The sequence below is a fragment of the Artemia sp. Qi Xiang Cuo genome, chromosome 12, assembly GCF_049724085.1.
Source record: "Artemia sp. Qi Xiang Cuo chromosome 12, ASM4972408v1, whole genome shotgun sequence".
NCBI lineage: Eukaryota > Metazoa > Arthropoda > Branchiopoda > Anostraca > Artemiidae > Artemia > Artemia sp. Qi Xiang Cuo.
The window spans coordinates 4,659,101-4,685,424 of record NC_142805.1 but is presented as its reverse complement, the minus strand read 5'-3'; the positions used below and the strand labels follow the sequence as shown (position 1 = coordinate 4,685,424).

Here is a 26,324-nt window from a genome sequence, read left to right as displayed (position 1 = left end):
TTAGCCACTGATCTTTACCAGTAAGACCAACGCATCACAACTGTCCTTTCAAGCGTTAGCACGGACACGTTGGCATTTTTTTTGGCTTCGACAGATAACTCGTATTGAATATGGCTTTTGAAGACGAATTCATGAAATGTTTGCAAAACTGAAAATGCTGACAAAATTCTTTGTTTTTTCTACATACAATTGCCAAATACAAGGTTAAGCCTATAGGAATGACAGTGAGTTTGCGCAACTTGCTGTGCTTTTTCCCAGAGACGGGCCTGTACTCCTGAAAAACGTCCACTCATTACACTCGCCCCGTCATATTACTGTCTGGTACATTTTGACCAGTCAAGGCCAATATACTTTATTTCGTTGTAAATATAGTCGGCCAAACTCTCAGCGTCAACCTTCCGCATGTGGTAGCAAACTATGGCCCTTTCTTTGATTTTCATATTTTGAACAAAGCGCAATAAGATCGCAAGTTGTTCCCTTTTTGAGAGGTCTTTTGTTTCGTCAGCAAGAATGGCGAAAATTTTTGCTTCTCTGACTTCTTCCGCGATAGAACTTTTAATTTTATTTCCTATGACCTTAATGTATCTGTTTTGGTACTCGTGTGAGAAGTAATGGCCATAGGCCTTTCGATACTTGTCCATCAGGTCCGGGTTGATTTCCGTTAAAAGACCTACCGTCTCAACGAAATTCTCTCGATTGGTACTGGACTCTCCTTCATCATGGCCATGAAACACACGACCTTGCCGTCCAAGTAAGGCTGTAGTTTTTAGCAGAGTCTTTACATACCGTCTGTTCTCGAACATTTCCTTTTCCCGTTCTTTGGAGAGGTGGAGGCAACAGATTCGGCCGTCTCCACCTGAATAGCTTTAAATTGGTCAAGGAAATGATACATGCTTTATGCCGGTCACTGCTTTTGTGCTGCCTTACCAGCTCTGAAATATATTTCCACTTTCTCAATCCTACGTCGATGAATGCTCTTGCGCCATATCTTTCGCCTGATCTTAGCGATGATCCACTGGAGGGTCGGCAACAGAAGCAGAATACCGAATCCTGTTCTTTAGAATATTTGAGCGATGGATATGGCCATGGAAATGACTTTACAGGCTGACCGGGTACATAAATTATTGGAGACAATATAATGTGACAGGTCGAATCTGACGAAACAATGCCAAAGGAGATATTCTTCAAATGGGGGTTACCCAAGACACTCCAAGATTTGCAGCGAAGTCACCCATTGGGTGAATTCACCCCCCCCCCTAAATGGCGCCACTGCCTGGAAATCCGGCCAGTGGATAAAAATACACTAAGAGCCATCTTTCTTACATTATAACATATAATCAGTAACGAAACGAGATAAGCTCCATAGTTCCGCTCTGGGTAATATCAAGGGCCATTTTGAGACCGCATCTAATTCTTCGAATCAAAATAAATTCAAGTAAATAGAGAGGAAGAGGGGGAGAAAGCCCCCTATTCTGTATGTTTATACATAATGTAATGTATAAAATTCCCTATTATGTAAACCTCTTCTGTATGTTTGAAACTTAACAATTTTGCAATATATTGATAGAAAATTTAATAATATCTTCAAAGTTGCTCTTTTTGGGATTTGGTCACTTTGATAGTAAATCCTCCAAAAATGAGGCACATCTTAGGATTTGATATTCTTTAATTTATGGCTTTCTGAAAACCTGAGCCTCAACTTTGTTTGGCGAGTCGGCCTATAATCATAATAATGTTTTTCTGAAAACAGTATTCGAGAAGTAGGATAATAATATCTTCTAACCTAGATATCCTAATATACTCTATATTTTAAGACCATTATTTTCACCTCGAGTCTGTTTCCTGTAATAATGTCAGTGTTTTAAATTTATTATTCCCTTATAGACAGTAAGAGAACTATCTTCTGGAAGTTTTGGAAAAGTCTACCTCACTAAATCATTGGAATCAGGACAATTTTTCGCTGCAAAAATACTCTCAAAAGCCCAGGTAGGCAATAATTGAAGAAGAAGAAGATATTATAGTCTGGGAAATTTTTTTCTTGTTATTTTTATATTGCTGTTTTTAGTATCATCTGCAAGCTTTATTGTTGAAGGTTTGAATTTGGGACCGTCACTTGGGGAATAGAGTCGTTTGCTTAATAATAGGTGACCAAACATGAGGTCAAAAGGATAGAGAGAAGATAACAAAAATAGTAAGAGAGAGTAAGTTTATTTTTTACTTGGGGGAGGGAGGGAAGTGATACGAGTAGTTTTGTTTTTACAAGGAGTTAAATGGGAGTATATCTATACTTCCATTTAAGTATATTCTTTGGAAGTGTATTTTTGTTTTGCAGGAGAGGGCGTCAAGTGCAGTCCTCTATGCAGCCCTCTGTGCAGCCCTTATGCAGTAGAACGTGGATGATTGACACTGTCTTATTTAGCAACGATTACACATAATAAGCTACAGTACAGAAAATGATAAAAGAGAGTAATTCCTTAACCAGACGATAGTGGAACCTTGATAGTTGAATTAAAACTAATTCCGAGAAATGTAATTTTTCTGATCTTAATAATCACAATCAAGATTATTATTGGTGGCAATCAGTGTATTTCATATACCGTCTGTAAATTAGTTAATTTGGGTTTATATTATTAAATTAATTAATCAGATCCAAAATATAGTTTTTTTTTAATATAATTTACTTGCTATTGACTTTTAATCATTTCATTTATGGATTATATTCCATTTCCAACTTCTTCTTCTAACTAGTTGATATTTTTGGTAATACAATTTTATTTTTATATTAAAAAAAGATAACGATAAATTTAATCCAGATTAATGAAACTAATTCAAATTTAAGTAATTGAAAATTTCTTTTGTATTCTAACAATTGAAAGTGAAGGGAAACCTCATCCTCAGGCACAACTCGCACACCTCGAACTCAAACCACTCGTGTTAAAGTTTTTGGAGGTGATTTCGTATAAATATCATGCCCTAAATTCAAATTCAACATTTGAACAAATTCAAATTCAACTAAATTCAAATTCAACTTAGTAATATGATACTTTTTAGACTGAGAGATGCTGCAGACAAAGTGATAAGAGAAGAACAGTGTGGTTGTAGAAAGGGTAGAGGTTGTGTCGACCAAATTTTCACTCTTAGGTTGAAAAACTGAGAAGTGCCTGAGTTATCAAACTCCTTTTATCCTCAGTTTCATAGATTATGAGCAAGCGTTCGATTCTGTTGATGGAAGAGCTTTAGCGAAGGTCTTTATCCTTGTACGGCAAACCTCGAGCTTTATCCTTGTACGGCAAACCTCGAGCTTTATCCTTGTACGGCAAACCTCGAGCTTTATCCTTGTACGGCAAACCTTGAGCTTTATCCTTGTACGGCAAACCTCGAGCTTTATCCTTGTACGGCAAACCTCGAGCTTTATCCTTGTACGGCAAACCTCGAGCTTTATCCTTGTACGGCAAACCTCGAGCTTTATCCTTGTACGGCAAACCTCGAGCTTTATCCTTGTACGGCAAACCTCGAGCTTTATCCTTGTACGGCAAACCTCGAGCTTTATCCTTGTACGGCAAACCTCGAGCTTTATCCTTGTACGGCAAACCTCGAGCTTTATCCTTGTACGGCAAACCTCGAGCTTTATCCTTGTACGGCAAACCTCGAGCTTTATCCTAGTACGGCAAACCTCGAGCTTTATCCTTGTACGGCAAACCTCGAGCTTTATCCTTGTACGGCAAACCTCGAGCTTTATCCTTGTACGGCAAACCTCGAGCTTTATCCTTGTACGGCAAACCTCGAGCTTTATCCTTGTACGGCAAACCTTGAGCTTTATCCTTGTACGGCAAACCTCGAGCTTTATCCTTGTACGGCAATCCTAGAGCTTTATCCTTGTACGGCAAACCTCGAGCTTTATCCTTGTACGGCAAACCTCGAGCTTTATCCTTGTACGGCAAACCTCGAGCTTTATCCTTGTACGGCAAACCTCGAGCTTTATCCTTGTACGGCAAACCAGATAAATACATTAAAGTGATTAGTGCTATGTACGAGAATACCACTGCTGCGGTTAAGGTCGGAAATGAGGCTAGTAGCTGGTTTCATATTAAATCAGGAGTTAAGCAGGGTTGTGTGTTTGGATCATTTTGATGGACTTTGTCTTACGGAGCACAGGAAAGGCAATGGGAGGCCACGGAATCAAATGGAGAGGAAAAACTTTCCTGGATACAGATTATGCTGATGATTTAAGCATCCTAGATGAAAGTGTGAGCAAAATGAATGAACTCTTAAAGGTTTTGCGAGTTCAGGATGCTAAAATAGGTTTAGAAATTAATGGTAAGAAGACCAAGTCGCTAAGGCTAGGAATAAGTGAAGATGAAAAGTGGTAACGAAAAGATTGATCAGGTGAACAGCTTCACTTACCTTGGTAGTATTATTAGTAAAGACGGTGGGAACGGTGAACATGTTAAAAGTAGAATAGCCAAGGCTCAGGGTATTTTTTCACAGTTGGAATTTTTTTGGAAGAATAGGAAGATAAGTCTGCAAACCGAGATAAGAATATTGGAAGCTACAGTGATGACAGTGGTCAAATATGATTCAATATAGATATGGGCGCTCCGAAAAGCGGACGAAGATTTGCTAGATGTTTTCAAAAAAAAATGCCTACGGGGTGGCCGGCGTTTACCCCCCGAAAATATCCCCCTGCGGAAAATACCCTCCCCCCGAAGAATACCCCCCCCTCGAAAAAAATCCCCCCGCGAAAAATATCCCCGGTGGAAAATACCCCCCCCCGCATAAAATACCCCTCGTGGAAGATACCCCGGAAAATACCCCCCCCCGCGAAAAATACCCCCCGTGGGAAATACCCCCTGGTAAATATCACCCCCCCCGCTCTCCGCAGAAAATACCCCCGCCGTTTACCCCCCGAAAATATCCCCCTGCGGAAAATACCCTCTTCCCCCGAAAAATACCCCCCTCGAAAAACATCCCCCCGTGAAAAAAGCCCCCGGTGGAAAATACCCCCCCCCCCCGCATAAAATACCCCTCGTGGAAGATACCCCCGGAAAATACACCCCGGAAAATAACCCCCCCCCCGCAAAAAATACCCCCAGTGGAAAATACCCCGGAAAATACCCCCCCCCTGGAAAATAACCACCCAGAAAATACCCCCCGCGGAAAACACCTTCCTCCCCCCGTGGAAAATACCCCCCGATAAATACTCCCCCGGAAAACACCCCCCCCTCCCCCCGTGGAAAATAAGACTTCAAATTTGAGAATTTTATTTGAGTTTTGTTTTTTATTTCAGTAGGGGGAAGGAATTTTGGCACTTGTGTATTATGCGCCACTCATTCAAGTTTACGCTGTGTAAAATTCGACAACTCACCAGTTTTTTCGTTAGTTGCTTCGTTACTTTACAAATAAATTTGGGTTATAGATGTGCATATTAGGGCGGGGGGGGGGGGTAAAGTATAGCGGGTCTGCATGCAAAATGTGTTTGGTACAAGTTTGCTGCATATTAGATAGATAGATAGAGTGTATTAAGTGTATTTTAAAGCCAAACTATACAGCCATGAACACAAAAAATTAGCATAAATGAAGGGCAACAACAACATAGACTTTGATCAATAATCATTATAAACACTTAAACGGAACGCTTCATTCACATGATTAAAGCACTTAATACTTTGAAAAACGGCCATTGAAAAAAAAGAACACTTAAAGTTTTGAAAAAAACACTTAAATGAAACATTGTATTTACTTTATACTGGAATTTTTTTTTAGTCAACAAAACTTCCAGATATCTCGCTAGTCTTCTGTAATTTTTTATTGGCTATATACCTAGAAAGAATTATTTTCTGACTTCAAACTGTCAAATTACTTTACTCCCCTGGTAAATACCCCTCCCCACCGGAAAATACCCCCCCCCCCTGTGGAAAAAAGGCGTTACAAATTTGATAATTTTATTTGAGTTTTAGTTTTTTAATTTTCATAGGGGAAAGGAGTTTTGGTGCTTGTGTATCATGGGAAACTTACTCAAGTTTACGCTGTGTAAAACTCGAGAACAAAACCGGTTTCTTCGTTAGTTTTTTTCAGCTTAGTGTGAGACAAGACAAAGACAGGTGACATAATATGTGGAAAATATATACTTTGTGCTCTATATTTACACATAAGGGGGGGGGGGTAATGTATTTGGACAATTTGAAGTCAGAAAACAATTTTTTCTAGGTATGGCCACTAAAAAATTACAGAAGAATAGCGAGGTATCTAGAAATTTTGTTAACTAAAAAAAAAAAAAAAAAAAACAGTATAAAGTAAATATAATGATGTTTCATTTAAGTGTTCTTCCCGAGTTTTAATTGTTCTTTTTTCAATGACCGTTTTTCTAAGTATTAAGTACTATTATTAGGTTAATGTAGTGTCTCATTTAAGTGTTTTATGATGATCGCTGATCAAAGTTTATGTTATTTGTGCCTTTCATTTATGTTATTTTACTATGTTCATGGCCGTATATTTGGCTTTAAAATACACTTCTCTATCTATCTATCTATTATGCAGAATAATTGCACCAAACACACTTTGCAAGCAGACCAGCTATACTTTATCCCCCCCCCCCTAATATGCAAATCTACAGCCCAAATTTATTTCTAAAGTAACGAAGAAACTAACGAAAAAACTGGCCTGTTCTTGAGTTTCACACGGCATAAACTTGAGTGAGTGGCGGATAACCCACAAGTACCAAAATTCCTTCCCCCTACGTAAATAAAAAAAAACTCAAATAAAATTCTCAAATTTGGAAAGCCTTATTTTCCAGGGGGGGGGGGGTTTTCCGTGGGGGGTATTTTTCGTGGTGGGATATTTTCTGGGGGGGTATTTTTCGGGGGTATTATCCGGAGGGGGGTATTTTCCGCGGGGGTATTTTCTGGTGGGGGTATTTTCCGCGGGGGGTATTTTCCGGGGGGGTAATCGTGGGGGGGGGGTAAACGCCTAGAACCAATTAGAGAAAGGCTTAGATGGCTAGGGCACGTTACGCGTATGAAGAATGACAGATTGCCGAAGATTGTCCTTTTTGGTCAACGGTCAAGGGCGAAACCGAAAGCAAGTCGTCCGCGGTTGGGGTGGGAGGATGCCACAAAGAAATATTTGAGGGAAATGGGAACTTCGTGGGAGGGTGTGAAGAGGGAGGCTTTGAATAGATTGGGATGGAGGAGATATGTGCGTCATAAAAATTTAAACAGTGTTTTAAATATTATACAAATCCAATAAATAACTCTGAACAAGTCTTCCAAAGTATTTTATTAAATGAAGTACTTAACAACTTTTGTTTTGATTCCTAAAATTTTGTACTGGAGAGATTATAATTAACCATACTCCACTGTAATCATTGAACCACTGGGATTTTAACTAACCATACTTCGCTGTAATCATTGAACCACTGAACGACTTTAACCACTGTTTTCATTGAATAAAGGCATCTTTTGATTAATAGAACTGGCATCACCTGGATAAAATCAAAGCACAGTTCCTTGAGATTGTAATTGAAAATTCTCCACTGTAATCGCAAAGGTTGTAGAACTGTTTCCACTGAACAGAGGCATTACCTGGATAATAGAACTGGTATCACGTGGATAAACTCAAAGCACAGTTCCCTGAGATTGTAATTAACAATACTCCACTGTAATCACAAAGGTTGTAAAACAGTATGAATTAAATCTAATTTCATTGTTGTCCTTAAAAATTAGAAAAAAAGGTACAATGTACGAAGGATGTTTTTAAAATTAGACGACTAAAGAACCCCAATAGATTGCAAAATGAGGCCTTCACTTGCCTTTTGAAATAATCGTCACCTTCCCTTTGAATTACCTAGAAATAGGTACATAAAGATTAAGTACCCTTGCACCCAGAATTTGTTTGAATGCCCCTTTTATTCAAGAAGCCTTGATGTGCAGCATTTTTGAAGACTGTGAAGTCAGTGAGGATGGTACATATTGAAAAAGAAAAATAATGGGTTCTGCTTGTTGACAAATTTGGTGTATTTGACAAACAATACTTTTTTACAATTCTCCTATTTTTTGATTTTTTTTTAAATTTTCTTGTCTTGCGATCAATTTGAAAAAATACTACACTAAATAACTGCTAAACCACCTGATGAACGTTTTAACGAGGAGACTCTGAACGGTAACAATAATTTTTATAACAACAATAACAACAATATACAAAAATAATCTTGCATTCTTGCCCAGTGCAAGGAAGGTATTAATATTGAAGATTTTAATGTCAAAATCTGCAAATGCGGCTATCGATGATATCTAGAAACGATTTTTTAAGTAGTTTCTTGCTAGTACTGTAGCCAACTAAACTGAATGCGTTTCTTAAAAACCTTATTAGATAACATTTTAAAAACAGTACTTAAAAACAGTACTAAACTAAACTTAGAAAACATTTTAGAACAGTACTAAACTTAATGCGGTTCTTAAAAACATTATTTGAAAAAAACTACGTTTTCTAAAGATTTAAAGAGGCTGAGTTACAAGGTCGAACCTTAAAACGTACAGGGATTAGGAGGCATAGTTGGGGGGCTGCCGCCCCCCAAAACCCCGCTTTCGCAGCCTTTAAATAAAAAAAAAGGTTTTTAAACTGAAAGTAAGGAGCGACATTAAATCTTAAAACGAACAGAAATTATTCCGTATATGAAAGGGGCTGTGCCCTCCTCAACGCCTCGCTCTTTACGCTAAAGTTTGACTTTCTCACAACTCTTTTTTTAAACAATAAAAACTTTAGCGTAAAGAGCGAGGCGTTGAGGAGGGTACAGCCCCTTTCATATACGGAATAATTTCTGTTAGTTTTAAGATTTAATGTCGCTCCTTACTTTCAGTTTAAAAAACCTTTTTTTTTTATTTAAAGGCTGCGAAAGCGGGGTTTGGGGGCGGCAGCCCCCAACTGTGCCTCCTAATCCCTGTACGTTTTAAGGTTTGACCTTGTAACTCAGCCTCTTTAACTCTTTAGAAAACGTAATTTTTTTCAAATAATTTCTGCACGTTTTTGTACAGTTTATAACTTGTGACTCAGCCTCTTTAACAGCCCCCCAACTGTGCCTCCTAATCCCTGTACGTTTTAAGGTTCGACCTTGTAACTCAGCCTCTTTAACTCTTTAGAAAACTTAGTTTTTTTCAAATAATTTCTGCACGTTTTTGTACAGTTTATAACTTGTGACTCAGCCTCTTTAACAGCCCCCCAACTGTGCCTCCCTGTACGTTTTAAGGTTCGACCTTGTAACTCAGCCTCTTTAACTCTTTAGAAAACGTAATTTTTTTCAAATAATTTCTGCACGTTTTTGTACAGTTTATAACTTGTGGCTCAGCCTCTTTAACAGCCCCCCAACTGTGCCTCCTAATCCCTGTACGTTTTAAGGTTCGACCTTGTAACTCAGCCTCTTTAACTCTTTAGAAAACGTAGTTTTTTTCAAATAATTTCTGCACGTTTTTGTACAGTTTATAACTTGTGGCTCAGCCTCTTTAACAGCCCCCCAACTGTGCCTCCCTGTACGTTTTAAGGTTCGACCTTGTAACTCAGCCTCTTTAACTCTTTAGAAAACGTAATTTTTTTCAAATAATTTCTGCACGTTTTTGTACAGTTTATAACTTGTGGCTCAGCCTCTTTAACAGCCCCCCAACTGTGCCTCCTAATCCCTGTACGTTTTAAGGTTCGACCTTGTAACTCAGCCTCTTTAACTCTTTAGAAAACGTAGTTTTTTTCAAATAATTTCTGCACGTTTTTGTACAGTTTATAACTTGTGGCTCAGCCTCTTTAACAGCCCCCCAACTGTGCCTCCTAATCCCTGTACGTTTTAAGGGGCGACCATGTAACTCAGCCTCTTTAACTCTTTAGAAAACTTAATTTTTTTCAAATAATTTAAAAAAGAAACTGAGTTTCTTTTTTAAAGTTTAAATTCAGTATATAAAAAATTTCCTCTGACAGTGAATCGAACCCGGGTTTTCCACCTGACAGTCAGAGGTCTCGACCGCTGGACTAAAGAGACACAGTTGTCATTGTTTTTTAGTAATGTGAATCTATTTTTGACGCAAGCAATTCCCCACAAAACCTGATATTTGGTTTTTGGATAACAGAGAAGCAGTGATCATATTGAGCTGAAATTTCAATGATAAGCTCCCAGGCCCCAGGAAAGCTTATCCTCTAAATTTCAGCCCGATCAGACAACGTTAAAGGGGGTTTGTGGTGGGAAAATTAACATGGGCTATTATATGAAAACGAGGGTTTACGTAAATGTAAATTCGGGGGATCCTTTTGTCGGTCTGAAATATCAAAATGCACTAACAAGTCGAATTCTGCATGGAATAAGTTCTCATTCATCTGGATCGGTCTTGAACTGTGGCCAGTAAACAAGGCAAACAAAAAAAAAGAGAAATGAATTCTAAGTGGCTATACTTGTTTTTTTGAAAACAGGAAAAGAGGGATCGGATTGAGCTGAAGTTTCGAGGACGAGTTCCTGGACCCTAGGAAAGCTCAACCTCTAAATTTCAGCCCATTCAGACAACGTTAAAGGGCGGCTGTGGTGGGAGGGTCGAAACTTCCGGCCCAGTTTACCCCATGAAGATAAAGTCGGAGGAGGATGAAATTTTGCACGTTTCTTAGTTTGAGTTTGGGCTACAAAATGCAATCACCGCCGTCTCTCTGCGACATCTAGGACCTGAAATCACTTAACATTGTGGTGGGTCGCCTCTTTATAGAGGCATAAGTGTGCCTCCTTGATGATTAACTAACATTTCAAGAACTGTGATTAAAAACAGTGCTAAACTGAAAAACAGTACTAAAAAAAACTAAAAAGACATCTTATAATAGTATTAAACTGTGTGCGTTTCTTAAAAACCTGATTAACTAACATTTTACTAAACTGAAACGCCAAGGCGTTTGACACCGTAAATCATTCGTTTCTTCTTTCTAAACTTAGCTCTTCTGGGTTTTCAACACAAGCTGTTAAAATTTTTTGCATCTTACCTCTCTGGGAGACGACTAGAATGTGTTGATAAATCTTGTGATTTCCGTTCTGAAACTTTTCCGATTAATTATGGAGTGCTTCAGGGTTCTGTCCTTGAGCCTGTTCTATTTCTTCTTTTTATAAATGATTCGCCAGAAGTTTTGCCTCTTTGTAAAATTATAATGTTTGCTGATGATGTAGTAATTTTTGCTTCTCACTGGGACCTATCAGTTCTTTTCCAGAACCTCGAAAGTACGTTGCTAACTATATCTGATTCAAGGAATTTACTAGCTTTTAACGAAAAAAAATGCCAATATATGTTATTTTCGCGAACTGGATCAGTAGTGTCAGATACCTTCTCTCTTTTCTTGAATGGTTTTGAATTAAAACGGGCAGATCAGTTTAAATATCTTAGGATTATTTTTGATGAAAATTTGTCGTTTCATGAATATGTAAAAACACTATCGTTAAAAACTTTCCGAAATATTGGCATGCTAACTCGTCTTCGTCATTTCTTTCCTAAAACTATTCTAAAATCTATTTATTATTCTTTCGTCCAAACATGTTTTCTCTATTGCATTTCGGTTTGGGCTTCTACCTTTTCGTCTGTATTCAAATCTCTCCAAATACGTCACAATAAAGCAATGGGGATTCTTTTTAATGTTGATTTCAGATCTTCAGTTAGACACATATATGGGACTTCAGGAATTTATTCTTTGGACCAACTTCATTTAATTTCTATCTCTAGTATTTGTTACGATTATCAATATAGTAATTTACCTGTAAATTTTTTCCGGTATTTTTGCAACTAATTCACAATTTCATAATTATCCTACTACTCATCGTTCAGACTTTTCGTGCGAAATTCGTCCGACGTCGAGAGCAGGATTCAGCATCCGTCACACTGGGCCAAAAATCTGGAACTCAATTCCAGTATCAGTTCGAGAATGCAGCGACAAGCGGTATTTTCTAAGACTAGTGGAGAAACATCTTACGACAAGCTAAGCATCTTGTTTATTATGGTTTTCTTTTTCTTCGTTATAAAATTTAGTTAGTAGATGGCTGTTTATTTTCGTTGGCAATATTTTCAGCGCTAAAGTACGCCAACAGGCATGTGCGCTGTTTTGTGACGTTTATTTGTGTATGTGCTGTAAATAGAAATATTCCACTCTACTCTACTCTTTAATAACAGTGCTTAAAAACTGTACTAAGCTGAAAAACAGTTCTAAACTAAACTTAATAACATCTTAGACCAGTACTTAACTGAATGGGTTTCTGAAAAACATGATTAACTAACATTTTAAAGACAGTACTTGAAAACAGTACTAAACTGAAAAAAAGTACTCAATTAAACTTAAAAACATCCTAAAACAGTACTAAACTGAATGTGTTTCTTAAAAATATGATTAACTAACATTTTAAAAACAGTACTTAACGGAAAAACAACTTAAACGTTCTAGTGCTATCTTAAAGAGTTAAAAGGGATTGGAGGGCAATCAGCCCTCCTCTTTAGTTCATAATTTCCCAGACACTTCCAATCAAAATTTTGAGACAGCCATTTTGTTCAGCATAGCTGAACAGTCTAGTAACTATATCTCTTGGGTTATTGGGTAGGTCAACCCCCCACAATTATGTAATTTGCCCATTATGCTTAAACACTAAATGTTGCTTTAAAATTAAATCAAAACGCATTGTTTGTATGCTGGTTGCCAATAAGACATCTCAGCAATATATCTAAAACGACTGAGGGTGTTAAGCTAAAACTTTCGTGTCTGTTTCTGTTATTACTTTTGCTCTTAAAATTTTATTCAGTCAAAAAGTGTAAATGTATTCAGGCAGGCAATGAGCATAGACAGACTCTCGTGGGAATCGTATTAAGTTTTATTTATCAGGTCAATTAAAGTATGTATATGGCTGAATTAAACACTAGCCTACTATTCGCATCATGATTTTCAAATGGGTTTATGTTGTTAAAAATTTCTGAAAAAGTTTCTCCAGCGTGCAAATATTATGCCTAACTATAAATTCTTTAAATTATTAAAATTCTATAAATTCTATAAATTCTTCTTAAGGAAAACCAGAACAATTCAAACTATTATTTTATTTGTCCCTGAAAAAGACTATGTCAATATAAAATGAACAGGAATTAATTGAAACTTTTTTCACAAAATAAGTTTTTCAACAAAAAGTAAAGAATTCCATTAAGCCAAAAATGAAAAAAAAAAAAGAATCAAATAATCTACCAAGCATACAACTACCTCAAATCTTGACTTGACTTACTTTTACTTATGTCTCCTGCCGGGCGCTGCTCGGCGTAGAGAGTGACGTCTGCCTCCTCCATCCACTTTGATCCATGGCAAGCGTTTGCACATCGCTCAACCTGATATTTGACATCGTCAGGAACTCGGACAGGCTGTCAGACCATCGTTTTTTTGGTCGGCCGCGAGGTCGCTTCCAACCGGCTTTGACAGGGTCGAAGTCATGGATCGTTTTCGCAGGTATGTGTGGAGGCATTTGAAGTAGGTGTCCGGACCATCGTAGTGTTCGCTCGGCCGCTTGGGTCAAAAACCGAGACTGCTTGGTGAGCTGCAGCAGCTTCTCATTGCTGACGAAGTCGAACAATCGTAGACCTTCGATCCTCCTCAGGCTCTTCGACTGAAAGACATCAATTGCCTTGAGGGTTGCGGCTGATGAGGGTTGCCACGTCTCAGCTCCATAGAGCATCACAGAGCCGACGAGGGCGTTGAAAATCCGCAGCTTCGTTGTGCGACTGATGTTCGGTTTTCGCCAGAGGTGACGGTTCAGTCTGCCCATGGCAGAAGACGCTTTGGATATTCTCGCTTGTAGTTCAGAAAGAAGCGAGCCATCTGAAGAAATTATGGAGCCCAGGTAGGTGAACCTTTGGACAGCTTCGATGCTAGTGGTGCTATCCAGGCTAACTGAAGGATTGGCAGCAGGGGAGGATGGGTCTATGGCCATAATTTTTGTTTTAGTTCAGTTTATCTGTAGTCCTACTTTTGCAGCCTCTTCTCGTAGGATTCGAAGCGCTTCCAGCAACTGCTCCATGGAGTCCGCCAGAATGGCCAAGTCATCGGCAAAATCAGCATCTGTAATGACACGATCTCCAAACTTGAGTCCAAATCTGAGACCACAAATCAGTATCTATAAATAAATGAAACCCAAAACGGACAAAAATTACAGTAAATAACAGAGTCAAACTCAAAACAAGCAGAAATTAATATGAGTAAGGTTTTAAACCCCCTATGTTTTCTAAAAGCTAGAATATAATTTGCACTTTACTGAAAAGATTCATTTAAATGTTTCCATTTTTATAACTTTAAGAAAAAAAAATTAATTGAGATTTTAAGGAATTAATATCAGCACATTCATTTGAATTTTTTCAGTAAATTGCAAATTATATTCTGGCTTTTACAAAGCATCGGGTTTTGAACCCTACTCATGTTAATTTCTGTTCGTTCTGTGTTTGACTCGGTTATTGATTGTAATTTCTGTTTGTTTTGGGTGTTATTCATTTATTGATGCTGATTTGTGGTAGTTGTATGCTTGGTAGATTATTTGATTCTTTTTTTTTTCATTTTTGGTTTAATGGAGTTCTTTACATTTTGAAAAATTTATTTTGTGAAGAAAGTTTTTTTTTAATTAATTGTATACAACGACAATATGTATAAGTACCGCTAGACTTTAAGGCTAGTAATATTCACAGTGAATTGCTTGATCCTTGAAGATTGGGCAGGAAGTCCAAAAGGAAGTCTGAAGGTTAACCTTTCGGCTTTAAAATAGAAAACTTGAAGCTACCCATTTTTTTTCAGATTATTCGCGAGAGAGCAGTTCAACAAACCAAAGACGAAGTATCTATTCAGTTAATGTGTGGCCACAATCCCTTCATCATTCTTTGTTTTGAATATTGGCAGGAAAGAAGGAATATAATTATTGGTAAGTTGTTTCCAATCTAATTTTCTATTGGCAAATGTAAAGTGGGTTAAGTGTATATTAACTCGTTTCTTTTTTTTTAATGACAATTGTTATTGATGGATTAATTATTTATCATTGTCTGGGCTGGTTTTGAATTTTCAGCTTCTCTTCTTTTTTTCTTTATCGTTCTCAGTGTCAGTTCTACGCCAGTTCTAGAAATATTTTTTTTGCTTGCTTGTGTGAAGGGTTTGAAAGGATTAGTTGAACATAGACATCCGCTACTTTAACTTCAATAAACTCGACTGCATAGTTCTTCAATTTTGATTATCCCCACATAGGGGAGGGGGGCACGGATTGGTAGGATATGGTGGTGGGGAGGCATATATATTTAACCTTTGAAAACTAACTTTTTTAACATTTTTATTGAAAAATACCTTTTCTTGTATTCTCATTGTAAAAAATTGAAACAAGACACAATTCCCCTCCCTCTAGCTTTTGAAATTTTCCTTTTTTTTGGTAATTTCATTGAAAAATACCTTTTCTTTGGCATTTTTTTGAAAAAATTAAACATCAAAATAACCCCCGTAGATATAGACAAATAATTTTTTGCCCCCTCCCCCTCTATTTTTTTTATTAGTTTCTCTGAGACAGAGACTAGCAAATGTGCGTATAGAGCTTTGACGTTGTTGGTTTTAGCTTGAGACCGTTTTGACGGATAACAATAATCTTGCTCATGGGACCGAGCAATTTTAATTACGCTTAAAGGATATTCAGCTGTCTCTTAGCCTGTGAAGAATATTGTCCATTTTGAGATCTCTTCTTAGATCCATCTGTCTAATGTTAGACAACGTCTTGAAATCACTACTTACTTTCCCATCAGTTGAACTTACCGAGTAACTCCCTTTGATTTTGCTTCCCGGTTCTATGGAGTAATCAGGCTATAACGGCTTTAATTACTGGTAATACTGAAACTGTCATCTTCCTTAATAAAGCCTGTTGAATTCTGACACAAGTTTCATAATCTTACATATATGAAGCTGTTTTTGCACGATCATTATGTATAAAAATTTTCTGCTGAAGAAGGGTAAGCAATAAATGTAAGATTGCTGATTCTGATGATGAGGATCCCTGCCAATTATCCTGGTTTTGCTGACTTGGTTGAGTTAAATAATAACTAAGACCACACTGCGTTTTCGTAATCCAAAATGCGAGAAAGTTAATAGCCTATAAGTTAAAATAAAGAAAGTTAAAATATAAAATTAAAATGCAACTCAATGGGATATCCGAAATTATATGGAATATTGGAATTACATGAGACTGTAGGGGAGATCGGGGTTGACCTGGACGATTTTTTTCTTTATCAAAAATCTCGTTAACTAGCAGATATATCTAGGCGCTTCAAACACTACAATCTGTGTCCAGAAATTCCACATCTACGAGAATTTTCGCCAATTTTTATCGTTGCAGGTTTTTTTAAGGAACGGTTTAGAAAACAAAACAAAAATCGTCCGAAACAACCCCAGAGTGCGGGGTGCCACGGACATGCCACGGACGGACATGCCGGACATGCCACGAGTTGCTTTGGACGCCTCATAATATAGTTATAAAACTTTCAGTTACTATTAAAATTCTTAATACAAAACTTCTTTAGCGAGTGTTAAACTTGGAAAAATCAAATTTGAAGCCGAGAGCTTTTGCAGATCTTTGTACCACCGTCGAAACTGGACAAGGAAGCTTCAAGATAATATCATCGTTTGAAACTGAAGCTTGGTCAATGGGATCAGGAAAGACGAATTTTGTCCCATTTTTTTCGAAATATCACCTCTACATCATCATCATCAAGTCCTTCTACACCTCCAACATAAAAAACGTTTCCTTTTCCGACGACAAATTTCACGAGCACAAAGTCATTAGCGGCTAAGACATTTGCATCAAACAAATCGTCCGGTTCTGTTTCTCTGAGATGTAGAGATTGAACTATCATCCATGAATAGACATTCCTGTAACTCATCATCACTATCTTTACCTCGGTCAGCGGTCCTCGGTTGTCTTGCTTTCTTTTAGCCATTTAACCAAATAAAAGTAAAATTAATATGCAAATTTTGTTCTAATTATTCATCCATGATGAGCAAAAATAAAAACCTGCATTAATTCAATAACGTTCAAAAATTAAATTAAAAAAAAAAGTTTTTTTAACTGATAGTAAGGAACGACATTAAAACTTAAAACGAACAGAAAGTATTCCGTATATGAAAGGGGCTGTCCCCTCCTCAACGTTTCGCTCTTTCAAACAGTTCGTGGTAACGAACTGTAAGTAAGGAGTGACCTTGCTCAATGGCAACAGAAACTCTAAAAAACCGGTTTTTGATACCAATAGATATATCAAAAGAATCAGATTTCAATGCTAATTTCAAATATATAACTTTCATCAAGTTTAGTGCTACCCATCAAAAGTTACGCGCCTGAGAAAATTTGGCTGATTTTCAAAAAAAGGGGGAAAGACCCCCTAAAAGTTATAGAACCTTAATGAAAATCACACCATCATATTCAGCGTATCATAGAACCCTCCTTTAGCGGTTTCAAGCGCAAATACAAAAAAATTGGGTATTTTCCATTTTTTTCCATACGAAATTTCACGGTTGGGTGTTTATTTTTTTTTTTTTTTTTTTTTTTTTTTTTGTTTTTTTTTCCCCATTAGTAATCGCATTCATCCATGGATCATAAAAAATAATTGATGGGCTCATTGGAATGGAAATTAAAAGTTCTAGTTCCGTTTTTAGTTTACTATACTATTGGAGGGCAACCTAGCCCCCTCTCACGCTTATTTTGTTCCCAAATTCACCCAATCAAAATTTTGAGATAGCCATTTTTTTCAGCATGGTCGAAACTATGATAAAAATTTCTTTTAGGATGACGTGATTCCCCCAAGTCCCCAGGGGGAGGGCTGAAAGTTATGAACTTTACTCAATGTTAACATATAGTATTGGTTATTGGGAAGTATACAGACTTTTTCCGAGGAGATTTTTTCTGGTAGGTGGGGGCCGGAGAGGGTCGGGGGCTATATGGAAGGATCTTTCCATGAAGGAAGTTTTCATGGGGGAAGGGACATTGCTATGAAGGGGGCGCCGGATTTCCCAGCATTATTAAAGAAAAAGATCAGGAATTAAATAAAAAAAAACAAGTTTTTCAACTGATCAACTGACTGTGATTAAGAGGTCATTTTTAAAGAACTGGAAAAAAAAATTCGAACTATAGTTTAAAGAGCAGGGTATTGACTAGGGGGCGAACCCCCTAATATACGTGTTAAAAATTTATGAATATAGAAGTTCGTTACGTAAGTTAATTCTAAGTTACGTATATTTATTACTAATAAAAACGTTCGTAAATAAAATTAAACAAGTTTCGAGAAAGCCATTTAACCAAATAATATGAAATTTTGTTTTAATTATTCATGTACGGTGAGCCAAAATCAAAACCTGCATTAATTCAAAAACGTTCAAAAATTAAATAAAAAAAACAAGTTTTTTTAACTGAAAGTAAGGAACGACGTTAAAACTTAAAACGAACAGAAATTATTCCGTATATGAAGGGGCTGTCCCTCCTCAACGCCTCGCTCTTTACGCTAAAGTTTGACTTTCTCACAACTCTATTTTTTTAAACAATAAAAAAACTTTAGCGTAAAGAGCGAGGCGTTGAGGAGGGGACAGCCCCCTTCATATACGGAATAATTTCTGTTCGTTTTAAGTTTTAACGTCGTTCCTTACTTTCAGTTAAAAAAACTTGTTTTTTTTATTTAATACGCTAAAGTTTAACTCTTTCTCACAACTCTATTAAAATTTTTTTAGAAAACTTTAGCGTAAAGAGCGAGGCGTTGAGGAGGGGACAGCCCCTTTCATATACGGAATAATTTTTGTTCGTTTTAAGTTTTAATGTCGCTCCTTACTTTCAGTTAAAATACTTGTTTCTTTATTTAACCTCATTCTAAGAGCATCTTAATCTACTGGAAAAAGCATCAAATCTTCTTCTGTTTGTGAATGTGTCTTCGTATCGAAATCGAATTACCGCGGGCTTGCATTTTCCAAGGCAAACATCAACTTCTGCATAGACAAAACAAACGCTAGAATAATTATTTGTATGAAAACCAAGGAACTTTGATGCTTCGGGAAGCAATTATTTACATTCAAGGGGGAAGGCAAAGATATCTTCACAGAGATAAAATAACTGTTTTGCTATCTAAATAAAAGCTTATGTTAACTTCTGTTTTAGCTGTATTTCTGATTTAAATACGGTGGCATATATTTGGAATTCAGAGGTGCATAGATAACCAAGAATAAAAGCTTTTTAGCCTTGGCTCCTTGTAAGTTACCGCTTTGGTTTGAATGCAAATATCAAGTATTCTGTTGGAGACAAAGTTTGTTTTCCATTTTGCCTATGAATTAGGCTTGTGAAATTTGGAATATGCTTGAATTTATAAAATATATCTATGGCAAAATGTAATTGAAGTAGAAACTTAGATAATTTCACAAAAATTCTGATTTTCCACGAGCTAAGCATTATTGCCAAATATTCCACATCAAGGCCTTATGCAGGAGGGGGGATTAGGAGGTTTGACCCCCCCCCCGAAATGTTTTTCTGACTCGTAAACACGTAATAAATTGAATATAAACAAGTTTTTGATGCTTTTTTAAAAGTTTTTTCAACCCCACCCCCCGCCAGAGAAAAAATCATATTGTCCCCCCCCCTCTAAAATGGATCTTGGATTTGACCCTGTTCCACATGTTGGGTTTTTGGGCCATAATTTGTTAGGAATTCCCCCTATCCTCCATGTATTCATGAATGATCGAGTGAAACATTTTTAGGAGAGAAGGTGAATTAGTTCCCAATCTTTCCAAAATTCTTTGTTTGTAGAACTTTCTACATGGCATCTCAAAATTTATAATCCTTCCGTGCCAGCCTAAACATTTGACTGAGTAACTCGGATTTGTTTTATTCTGAGATTGTTTGGATTTATCCAATAGTGTTGTATCACAATTATGAAGAAATCAAACCACGAGTAACGATCTGGGTTATATAGCCTACAGATGAAGGAGGTGCTACAGCCTACAAGGGCTACAAGCCGCATTGAGCAGATATGCTCTTTGATTTACATGCAGATTAAATGTTGACTAGAAAGGAGAAGCTTATAAGGGTTGCATTCTTTGGCGACTGAACATGAGAACAGGGCCAGACTTAAAGTTTTGACGCTTCTAGGCCCAAGCGGTTTTGCCTCTCCGCTTTTGCGAGATTTTCGGGGAAATCCCCAAAAATTCGGGGGTAGTGGAAGTACTAAACATCATGCGACTGATGAGCCAAAAGTAATGAAAGAGAGAGGTGATACCTAACTCTCAGCTACCATTCTTGGGAAACATGTGATAGTTTATAAGTGGCAAAGGAATTCCTGTGTTGTTTTAAAATCACTTTTCTGTGAATAGGCAGCGCGGTGGCAGAGTTTACCTGGCACTTTGACGAAAAATCACATCAGTCAAGTTTTGGTTAAGAAAAAAATCAATCATTGATGATTTATTATTGGATTCAATTAAGTATTCTCCAAGGGAAGAGATATCTCACCAATTGTCAGACTTTTATCTTTCTTTGATGATGAAGTTGTGTGTAATGAATGAAGCTATTAAGGATCATGAAGTTGAATAGATATATTTGTATAAAGCTGTGTACTTATAAGAAGTTATATAATTATTGCTTTACAGTGTTTAATTAATACTTCATATAGTAAGTTATGTTTTATATAACAAGTTATTTAATTTGAAGTTGTATATTACAAAATAATCACTATAAATAAATTGAATAGAAGGATGTAAAGGTCAGCAGGAAAGTAGACAATCCATTCCTCTTTATGTGAGCTTATGAACTAAGATAAAGGGCCAATGCACTGTAGAAGTTGATAGTGTGATCTGAAACTATCATAAGGAGAATTTGTCACAATGCTCCTTGGTGGTGCATTAATCTAATGGTGGTTCAATTTGATCCTTGGTGGTGCAAGTTGCCACAATGCTAAGGAGATTTAAGCCACAATGCTCCTTGGTGGTGCATTAATCTAATGGTGGCTCAATTTGCTCTTTGGTGGTGCAAGGTGCCACAATGCTAAGGAGATTTAAGCCACAATGCTCCTTGGTGGTGCATTAATCTAATGGTGGCTCAATTTGCTCTTTGGTGGTGCAAGGTGCCACAATGCTAAGGAGATTTAAGCCACAATGCTCCTTGGTGGTGCATTAATCTAATGGTGGCTCAATTTGCTCCTTGGTGGTGCAAGTTGCCACAATGCTAAGGAGATTTAAGCCACAATGCTCCTTGGCGATGCATTAATCTAGCCGTGGTTCAATTTGATCCTTGGTGGTGCAAGTTGCCACAATTCTAAGAAGATTTAAGCCACAATTCTCCTTGGTGGTGCATTAATATAATGGTGGCTCAATTTGCTCCTTGGTGGTGCGAGGTGCCACAATGCTAATGATATTTAAGCCACAATGCTCCTTGGTGGTGCATTAATCTAATGGTGGCTCAATTTGCTCCTTGTTGGTGCAATGTGCCACAATGCTAAGGAGATTTAAGCCACAATGCTCCTTGGTGGTGCATTAATCTTTACGAATATACCAATATACTCAGCTTAGTCAGAAATAAGCATAACCAAGGTCTAATCACCATAAGTATTTATATCATGTATCAGTTGTTATGGTCATATAAAAATATTATTTTTTATTTATAATTAAATATTTAAATATGTTCAATATCTATATAGTTATGCGTCAAAGCTGATGGGGATGGTTTGGGGGAGGTGTTGAAGGGGCATTGTTCCACGACTTTGTGCTTAAATCGTACAGATTAAAAAGTGTTAAAAGTTTTCAATTTAAATAAAGTATAATATACCTTCTATCTGCTAAGAACTTTGAGGTGGGAGTGGCAGGGAGGGTTTCGGGTGATACAGGGCCATTCTGGTCCTTTACTCATACAGACAAATATCTATCTACGATTCTGAAACGTTGAAGAAATAATTTTGATTGTGAAATATCCTTACTTTTTTGTTGAAAGGTGTGGAGGGGTGGGGCATGAGGAAGGTCAGTGGACGTAGGATCTAAGGACCCTGTTTTGCCTCCAATTTGTTTTTGAAACGAATTAGGTCATATCTTGTTTTTGTTTTTTAATTATACATAGCTTTTCAAAATGCAACCGTATTCATCAATCTGGCCGGGGATGCACATTTTTCATGAAAATTACGTAGGTCGAACCCCTTCCACTTTCTCGCACAAAGTTGAAATTTTATCCCCTTATACGATTTTAGAGCTTTTATTCTCGCAGTACTGTGATAAAGGGAAAAAAAACTTTAAGAAGGTAAATAATGGGGTGGGTGGAGGTTACAGCCCCCTTTCTGATAATGTAAAAAAAAAAAAAAATTTCTAAATTTACTTCATGTTTGATGTAGTTAATTTATTTGCCTAGTTTTGGCTAAAAACTCAAAACATAAGTTCGATTTAACGATATTTTTTTTGCCACAATAAAATACCGATTGCTGTAAATCTGTGAAAAATATTAAACTTTCTTACTAAGCAAACAAATATGTTGCTCCTTCAATTTTTAAGATTTGTCACGGTAAGCTGAAGCTTGCAATTGACATATCCGTCCTTTTGGGTTCAAGATACTGTAAAGTATTTGGGATAAATTCGAGCAGCCTTTTCCGGTCTCATGTTAACAGAGTTTGTTATATATGTTTCAACGAGAGCTCGGTCCAGGGGGCACTTTTGGGACTAAGGCTAGTCGTGAGAAACGGTTCGTTCCCAGGCCAGTCGAACAACCAATCGTTGGGACTTCCGAATCTAGAGAGTTGGGGCCAAGGGTATACTTTGAAAGGCAGTCCATCTTTCGCTTTCATCTTAGTTGTTTGTTCTTCTGCTACCTTATTTTCTCTGTATGTGTATTCTCACGGTATTAAATAAAGATCATATACCGACGTTTGTTGACTATCTTTGAGAAATTACGTAAACCGTTACATCAGCCAACATAAAAGGCATATACATAAAGAAGTAGACAGCGGTTTAGAGAGTGGTGGCAAGCGGTTAAAACTAGTGGAGCAAATATCACTAGTGGAAAACCTCCAAGTTACATTTGAGTGACCGTTATAAGTACTTACGACGACATCTTACGCTAAATACTGGCAACCTATTGAGGAGTTATTTCGCCCACTACCAAAATTGCTTGTGGTATTGAGGGGCAAATACTGCAAGAGACTGATTAATAAGACATCGAAACGTTACGAGCTATTGAACTTTTTTCTATTCAAAGCGCCTTCTTGAGAGACACTTACTTTTAAATGAACATTTTTTAAATAGGCTGTTACACAATGCCTACTATGGATTTTCTCGCGACAGCTTCTACCTACTAATTCAAATTTCTACAACTGAGAGTTTCCTGTTGATTTCTACCTTCGCTTAGCCATTCTACGTTTTTTTTTACCTGATTTTATACAGTCGATGTGTGATCTACATTTGACAGTTTCCAAGCAAAATTTAACATTTTGAATTCGATAATCGAAAATTAATTCTCAATCGTGACTCCATTTGACGCTAGTGATTTAATTGAGACCAACTGCAAGTGGATTTGAGACAGACTACCTTTCGTAAGTGATTTAACACGGTTAAACAATCCAATAAATTTTATTAGACCTTTATTCTTAGAAGTGAAGTTTATTGCCCAAAATCTAGCGTCCGTAATTAAAGAACGGTGTTTAAAACCAATATTTAAATTTTTAGAGTAATTGCTTTTTCAAATTTTGATCCCAGTATGTCAGTTATTATTCCTATACTTGATTAAATAAAAAAAACAAGTTTTTTTAACTGAAAATAAGGAACGACGTTAAAACTTAAAACGAACAGAAATTATTCCGTATATGAAGGGGGCTGTCCCCTCCTCAACGCCTCGCTCTTTACGCAAAAGTTTTTTTATTGTATAAAAAAATAGAGTTGTGAGAAAGTCAAACTTTAGCGTAAAGAGCGAGGCGTTGAGGAGGGGACAGCCCTTTTTTCGAAAATCAGCCAAATTTTCTCAGGCACGTAACTTTTGATGGGTAAGATTAAACTTAATGAAACTTATATATTTGAAATCAGAATTAAAATTTGATTCTTTTGATGTATCTATTGGTATCAAAATCCCGTTTTTTAGAGTTTCGGCTACCATTGAGCCGGGTCGCTCCTTACCTACAGTTCGATATTTGATACTTGATCCTGCGGAAACTGGATATAACAAAAAGGTTGCTTTTGATTTTGTAAAACAGTGGAGGACAAATGGCATATTTCCATATCTTTTATTTGACTCAAATGATCCTGACTTCGATCAAGATGAACTTTATGATTACCTTCAAAAGATCAAGACATGGGTCCCAACAAACCCTCCAAATCCCCTGACCAGTAACCCAATTAATCCTCCAATAGAATAGCCTCAACAGTCCCAAGTAATAAGATCGCTAATTGACCCCCTTACAGTAATAACCCCACTCACAAAGGCAGAAAGTGGAAAATAATTGAGTTTGTTTCGCAGTTACAAAAATTTCAGTTGTTGTTAAATTGGTCTGATTAAAGAGCTTTACAGACCGCGTCACTTTTGGACCATGGTTTGTTTCGCCCCTTTTTTGAGGATCTGGATCCCTCGATTACAAATTTGTCAAGTTTAAAATGTGGATTGCTTGTAGCATATGCCCCAGGCAAAAAAGTAGGCAAAATGGTTGCAGAGTTTGTAGGCGCGTTTCAATTTGAGGATGAAACGGTATATCTGTTCTATAGAAGGATACAAAAATTAGAAAGGTCATGTAGGGTGTGATTAGAAGCCAGTGATGACGGTTTAATCTTTGGAAGACTTGATCTTAATGCATTTAAGGAGGGGATCAGATCGTCCTACAAACGGTATTTGTTAGAGCACAGTGCAGTAATTTTTGTTTAGATGATGCGTACAAGGTTGCAAAACAATATGAACAGATAGAACAGACAGTGGGGGAAAGAGAGACGTCGTCTTTTTCCGACGAATATCTTTCTGCTCTGACGAGGGTGAAATTTGGACTCAATGATGAAGGTTTTCAAGGTCGTGGGCGTGGAAGTGTTCGTGGTCGGGTAAGCTACAATAGTAGGCCTGGTAGTGATAGATATTCTGATGAAAGAAGATAAGAGTTTCTTACTTGTAGGGGGAGACACAGCGTCATGGAATGCTATAAAAATGCGGATCATTTGGGAAACCAGGTCCCCCAGCGTTTAATTGTTTCAATAATGGTAGGTCGTATGAAAAGAGGGATACGCATTATGAAAATGTACTGTGCTATTTTTATGAATATGGACATATTGGAGCCCAATGCGAAAGAGCGAATACTCGTAGAATTGTAGGCCGACGTTAGCTCGTATTAAACCCCTAGGGTCTGAGTCACTCCCAATTACCGGTAAAGTCATGTTTCCGCTTTGCGTTTCCGACAAGAACCGACAGAAGCGTTTAAATTGGGAGTTTTTTGCTAATGTGAATCACGAGGTAATTTTTGGATGGGAGATTTTGCATGCTCTGATTTCCACAATTGACCTCCATACAAATATCATTACATTTGGGTTATCAGCAAGACAGAATAACCCCTGCAATTCTCAGTCGTTTTGTACAGGTAGCGTTGTATTACCAAAAACTGTTTCGGTCTGTCTTGGAACTATGAAAATTATTCAATTAAGCTTTAGATCCAGAGATGGTAATGACGTTGCAGACGGTTCTACAGTTTTATTCTACCCTTCAGATGATTTAGTAGACATACTCGCTATATGTGGTCACTCGTAATGCTAGTTTGGTGGTTATCTATAATGACGGGGACAAGGTAATAAAACTGTCTCGCCGCACGATTTTGGGAGAGTTTGAGGAAATTTCTAATGAATTAATTGAGGCTGCTAAGGTAGTAATAAAAATTGAAACCGAAAGAACTTCGTCACAAAAGCAGGAATGGGGTGATGATACTTTTATTAATGGTTTCCAGCTGGATCATCTCACTGGTAAGCCTTTACTGAAAGCTAAATTGTGCAGCCTTCTAGTTAAATATAAACAATTTTTTTCGCGCCATAGTTTTGACATAGGCAAGAATGACTTGTTTAAATACAAAGTTGTCATTGATCCAAATGTTCCACCTCCACAACCAAAATCATTCAATTTACTGCCATGCAAGACGTCCTACAAAAGAATATCGCTGCGCTGTTGAAGGCTAGTGTCATCAGTCCTGGACGAAGTGAATTTTGTAGCCCTGTTTTCCTAATTGGAAAGGCGAAAAATGGTGAGATTGCTCCAAAACACAAATGGAATTTGGATACCTCGAGAATAATTTGGGACATGAGAGGTATTAATAAAATGATCAAAGATTCGG

At 37.2% G+C, this 26,324-nt stretch overlaps 1 protein-coding gene and 1 pseudogene across 4 annotated transcripts in view; one reads left to right on the top strand and one right to left on the bottom strand.

Moving 5' to 3' along the window:
• S6KL (ribosomal protein S6 kinase like) overlaps positions 1-26,324 on the top strand; it is a 598,861-nt gene that overhangs the window by 96,819 nt on the left and 475,718 nt on the right. For all 4 annotated transcript variants that reach the window (XM_089097759.1, XM_089097757.1, XM_089097758.1 and 1 more), the window contains exons 5-6: positions 1,885-1,986; positions 14,806-14,929. In XM_089097759.1, the coding sequence (XP_088953885.1) occupies positions 1,885-1,986; positions 14,806-14,929 (226 nt within the window). The remainder of the gene's footprint in view (positions 1-1,884; positions 1,987-14,805; positions 14,930-26,324) is intronic.
• LOC148945677 (zinc finger MYM-type protein 1-like) lies at positions 180-1,235 on the bottom strand (annotated as a pseudogene).